This window comes from Carlito syrichta, unplaced genomic scaffold, assembly GCF_000164805.1.
Source record: "Carlito syrichta isolate Samal-C Ts95f unplaced genomic scaffold, Tarsius_syrichta-2.0.1 Scaffold306628, whole genome shotgun sequence".
In the NCBI taxonomy this organism is placed as follows: Eukaryota; Metazoa; Chordata; class Mammalia; order Primates; family Tarsiidae; genus Carlito; species Carlito syrichta.
In genome coordinates, this window is record NW_007250724.1 from 553,673 (window position 1) to 559,515 (window position 5,843).

Below are 5,843 nucleotides of genomic sequence, written 5' to 3' on the forward strand. Positions count from 1 at the left end.
TTGGAAGGCTGAGGCAGAAGGATCACCTGAGCCCAGCAGGTTGAGGCTGTGGTGGCTGTGCCACTGCACTCCAGCCTGGGCAACAACATGAGACTCCAACTAAAAATAATAAAATAGTGGAAAATACACTAAGTTAGTGATTCCAGAGAGAATGTCCAACTTTAATGGAACAGATGGAAAAATCATATTAAGTGAGAGACACCTGTATCCAGAATCTGATCACTTCTCATCACTTCCACGACTACTACTTTGGTCCAAGCCACCATTATCTCTCTAGAAGATTGTTGCAATAGTCTCCTAACCAGTGTCCCCTCTTCTACCCTTGCTCCTGCATAATCTTTTCTTCTCATAGCACTCAAAGTGAGTCTCCTGAAACAGAAGTTTGGTCATGTAATTCCTCTGCTCAAAACTCTGTGTAATGGTCCTACCTCACTCAGTGAGAAAGCTAATTTCCTCATGATGGTGCACAAGGCCCCACTCAACATACCTCTTCCCCCCATTACACTTAGAACTCACCTTCTGAGCTGGGCTTGGGGCTTAGCCTGTAATCCTGCGCCTTTGGGAGGTTGAGGTGAGTGGACTGCCTGAGCCCGCGGGTTCGAGACCTGCCTGGGCAGCAAGACCTCATCTCTACAATAAATAAAAAAATCAGCCGGGTATGGTAGCGCATGCCTGTAATTCCGGCTACTTGGAAGGCTGAGGTGGAAGGATCGCCGGAGCCCAGCAGGTCGAGGCTGCAGTGGCCGGAAGCGGCCACTGCACTCCAGTCTGGGCAACAGAGTAAGACTTCAACTCAAAAAAAAAAAGAACTCACCTTCTACCCTTTCTCCCCATTAATTCTGATTTAGCCCACACAGGCCTCATGGCTTTCTTTAAGTATCCTGAGCACCTACTTTAGAACTTTGCCCTTGCAGAACTTCCTTCCTATTCCATTGCCTGGGCCAGATATCTATGACTCACTCCCTCACATCCTTCAGGTTGCTGCTCAAGTGTTACCTTATTAGAGGAAACTTCTTGCAACAACCCTGCTCCTTACCCCTCTTACCCTGCTTTACTTCTCTTGATTGAAGGTCACCCTGTGACCTGCCACAAATTTCTGAGTGTCAATGCCACATGCAGAAAGAGTTTAATCAACATTTTCCGCATATGACCATAGAGGAGGTCTACAGAAAGAAAAACTGCCAGATAAGCCTCTTTGAAAGGGAGAACTGAGGCCAGGTATGGTGGCTCATGCCTGTAATTCCAGCACTTAGGGAGGCTGAGGCAGAAGGATTGCCTGAGCGCAGGGGTTCGAGACCAGCCTGGGTAACTTAGCGAGACCTCATCTCTACAATAAACAAAAAATTAGTCAGGTATGGTAGTTCCAGCTACTTGGAAGGCTGAGGCGGAAAGATTGCCTGAGCCCAGCAGGTTGAGACTGCAGTGACCGTGAGCATGCCACTGCACTCCAGCCTGGGTGACAGAGTAAGACTCCAACTCAATAAATAAATAAATAAATAAATAAATAAATAAAATAAGGAGAGAATGGAAAGACCTGTGAAGAATACCCAGTTCTGTCTAACCTATGAGATGGCCTCTAGAAACCTTCCCCTTTAGGGAAGACCTGTCCTTGGTAGTAGTCAAGTATTCAAGAACAATGACTGAAGTCAGAGGGACCAGGATTAACATGGTCTGGTTTTATGTTTCAGTTTTCTCATCTATAAAATGAGATAATGATAGTACTGATTCATTGGGTCGTGGGAGGATTCAATGAGATAATCAATGTAATTTGGTTACCTTGCCACAGGGTAGGTAGGCACTTACATATTTACCCATTAGCATATTATGATTATTCTTACTTAGCATTCAAATCATGTTATTGCACTTCCACATGCATCTGGCATGTAAATCAGTCCTTTGAGAGTTTGCTCAGCCTGAGATGCCCTGAGAAAACATACTTCTGACCTTGTGAAGCCAGCCAGGTGGGCTCTGGCATGATGTGACCCATCTGTGATATTGGGCCAAAGAGCTATCTATGGGCCTAGGGCTAGGAGTTCCTCCAGGCTAACTGCCTGTGCACTGACCCGGGAGTTGTAGGAACTGATCATTGGCCCTCTACTGCTCCTGTAAGTCCCTCCTAACTCCTTAGTCTGCCACATGCCCCTGCTCTGAGGCCTTGCACTTTTGGTTCAAAGACCAAACAAGGTCTACAACAGCTTAACCCTGTCCTGGGAGCCCACTCCCCACTGATCCTTGTGGGCTTCAACTAACTGAGCCCAGTATGGTTGAGTGGTACCCAGTATGGTACATGCATAGGGAAAAAGGGGTAAGGTCAGCTGGTCAGGTGAGTGGATGCTTCCTTCACAACAGTTCCCCTGCCACGTGAGATGCAGCAGCATCTCAGCATCTCCTAGGTCAGTATCAGGGTCCAGCCAGAAGGCCTGATAAAGCAAACAGCTCCCTGGATACTTACCCTGGAAACTGAAGTAGGGAGGCTTAGTGAATCACAACAAAATTCAACTCAACCCCCATTGGAGTCATAATCTGTGCAACTGAAGATCCTGAGAGGTTACACCTAAAACAATTAGGCAAAAGGAGGTCTCTTAGAACCAGTGCCCACCTGGGTGCAGTGGCTCACACCTATAATCCAAGCACTTTGGGAGCTCAAGGTGGGAGGACTGCTTGAGCCCAGGAGTTTGAGACCAGCCTGGGTAACATAGCAAGACCCTGTCTCCATGAAAAATTAAAACATTAGCCAGGTGTGGTGGCACATATCTGTAGTCCGCCACTCAGGAGGCTGAAGCAGAAGGATCACCTGAGCCCAGGAGGTCAAAGCTGCAATGAGCCATGATTGTGTCACACTGCACTCCAGACTGAGCAACAGAATGAGACCCCAGCTCAATCGACAAACAAACAAAAACAGTGCCCAGATGACCCTGGGGGGAACCTTTCTCAGGCAGCCTCTCTAGAAGCTCCCAGGGCTTGCTACATTTTCTAGAAGTGCCCTGCTCTGCCTGTGAGCAATATTATCAAACAGATTGGCTCAATCAGCCCTTCTAACATGCCTACTTCACTCAGGTGGCCCTGGGACAGGGAGAGCCTTGCAAGAGTCACTATTGGCTCCCTACCACTCTTGATCCCTCTTCCTTCTTGGTTGGTGCTTCTTTCTGTCTTGACCCTTTGGAGAGTGGTCTAGCTGGGAAAGTGGTGCCAGGATACAGGATGTATGGCAGACAGGGGCTAGGTGAGGCGCTGTGGCTGCTTCAGCAGGATGCCTGCTCCATGCTGAGATCATAGCCTGGTCCTTATCACTTCTGGCGGCCACTCCCCTCCCTGACAAAGGCTGCTCACTCTTCCCTAGCAAACTTGAGCCAAGAAAGGGTGGCTCACCCAGTACAAGGGCAGCCCAGTTTTCCAAGTCAGGATACACTTGAGAGCAATGTCCCAAGCCCAAGCCCCTTCTAGGGACTGCTCCCACTCACCCCACAGTCACCTCTGTTGCTTTTTGAGAGGACTCTATGGGACCAAAATGTGTGTTCTGGGGGTGGGTCCTACCTGGCCAAGATCCCCTACTGGACCTCACTCTCCCAGCCAAAGGATAGGTGCCAGACCTCCCCTTTTGTATTCCCTAGCTGGGGACCACCCTGTTGAGGGATTCCAGGGAGACCTAGTCCTCCCATCACAAACGTAGATGGCAGGGACCCCCGTCTTCAAGCCCCTCCCTCCAAGGATGACAGCTTTCCAGTCTCAGTGCCCCCAGACCACGTGGGCTGACAGTCAACTCACCTGTTTCTCAGGGGGGCCCAGGACGCACAGAGGGTGCCGATCACTGCCCTCTGTCGGAACCCTGGGAGGGAACGGGTGTCTGGCCGGGCCCGGCCTGGGGGCACAGCTTTGCGGGGCCACAGCCCCTTGCGTACACAAACATGGCCACAGCACCGGCACCGCGCCCTCCCGACGCCCCTCTCCAGGCCGCCGGCGCAGGAAGACAGCCTTTGCTGGCCTCTCGCAGCCAAGGCCCGGCTTCAGCCGCTCTGCCCGACAGGGCCCGCCCCCGGGGTGCATTCTGGGAAGTGTAGTCCATAGCGCCCAGCCGCCTGCGGCACCGCGGAACGGTTCTAAGCTCCTGGTTCCAGTAGAACCCGGGGCGGGGCCTGATCCGGGTAGGGAGTTGCCTCAGCGGCGCCACCTTCTCCCGTGTCCCGGATGCTTGGCCTCTCCGGAGCCTAAATCCCCACGCAGTCTGCAGACCTGGGCTCTCCGGCCCCTTCGTCTGAGCCAGTTAGGGGTTTATCTCAAAGGAGAAAAAGGGACGTTGGCGTTGTTTTCTCCACTGTTGTGGAAGGGCAGTGCAAGTTTGGGGGCTAGATAAATGTCATTAGTGGGGCCAGCCATACAGGCTGTAATGGATGTGGGCATGCGCAAAAGTCACACTAAGCATTGCTGAAAACATCTTTTTAGCCACGTTTTAATATATCAGTATGAGGCTCTAGAACGGTAGTTCTCAACTCTGACTGCACGTAGAATGATCTCGGGAGCTTTAAAAAAACACTAATGCTGGACACCACTCCTAGAGATTTTGAGTTAATTGGACAGGAGCTGGGGAAGGGTGTGGGAAACCAGACATTGGTATTGTTTTAAAAGCTCCCCAGGTGATTTGCCAGGACAAAGAATCGCTGTTTGTAATTTCCTAGACGCAAAGCAATAAAAACAACAGGAAAACGTAAGGTTTTTTAGAGAATAGTTTAATGAAGCCAAGGGTAGGGATTGATAATACTGCTCCTGTTTTCTCTGAAGCAATTAACTCACTTTTTGATTGTTTTGAGTTGGAGTCTCATTCTGTCTCCCAGCCTGGAATGCATTGGCATGCTCACAGCCACCATTGCTTTCTACCTGCTGTACTCAGGTGATCCTTCTGCCTCAGCCTTCCAAGTAGCAGGAACCACAGGTGCAGAGTACACGCCCAGCTAATTTTTTTATTTATTGTAGAGATGATATCTTGCCAAGTTGCCCAGGCCGGTCTCGAACCTCTGGGCTCAGGCAATCCTCTCGCTTCTGCTTTCCCAAGTGCTATTATTACAGGTGTGAGCCACTGCGACAAGCTTAAATTTACTTAGCTAAGAGTGGCCATATATCCCATGTACTTCTGGCTAAGACTTGTGCCTAAGACACTCAGAGCAAACCATTGTGGCTACTTATTAACATATAAAGGTTGTTATTTAAAACTCTGTTTTGGGGCAACCCCTTAGGGTCCCCTCCCATAGTGGAGATTTTCTGTCCTCTCAATAAATCCTGCTTTCTAAAAACAAAAATAAACAAAAAACTCTGTTTTAATCTACCTATTAACTTATATATATATATTTTTTTTTTCTTTCTTTCTTTCTTTTCTTTTCTCTTTTTTTTTTTTTTTTTTGAGTTGGAGTTTCACTCTGTCGCCCAGACTGGAGTGCAGTGGCCGCTTCCGGCCACCGCAGCCTCCACCTGCTGGGGCTCCGGCGATCCTTCCGCCTCAGCCTTCCAAGTAGCCGGAATTACAGGCATGCGCTACCACGCCCGGCTGATTTTTTTTTTTATTTATTGTAAAAATGAGGTCTTGGTGCCCAGGCGGGTCTCGAACCCGCGGGCTTAGGCAATCCACTCACCTCAGCCTCCCAAAGGCACGGGATTACAGGCTGAGCCACTGAGACTAGCTCTTTTTTTTTTTTTTTTTTTTTTTTTAGGTGGAGTCTCACTCTGTCACCCAGGCTGGAATGCAGAGGCATGCTCAGAGCCACTGCAGCTTTGATCTGCTGGATTCAAGAGATCCTTCCACCTCAGCCTTCCAAGTACCTGGAACTACAGGGCACACGCCACCAAGTCTGGCT

At 49.6% G+C, this 5,843-nt stretch overlaps 1 protein-coding gene across 1 annotated transcript in view; it reads right to left on the reverse strand.

The window, feature by feature from the left end:
• The window catches only part of MON1A (MON1 homolog A, secretory trafficking associated), an 11,610-nt gene extending 7,566 nt beyond the window's left edge, over positions 1-4,044 (reverse strand). The window contains 2 exon segments of the mRNA XM_008063184.2: positions 3,766-3,935; positions 3,937-4,044. Of these exon segments, the coding sequence (XP_008061375.1) occupies positions 3,766-3,935; positions 3,937-4,044 (278 nt within the window).
• Between the last annotated feature and the right edge of the window lie 1,799 nt (positions 4,045-5,843).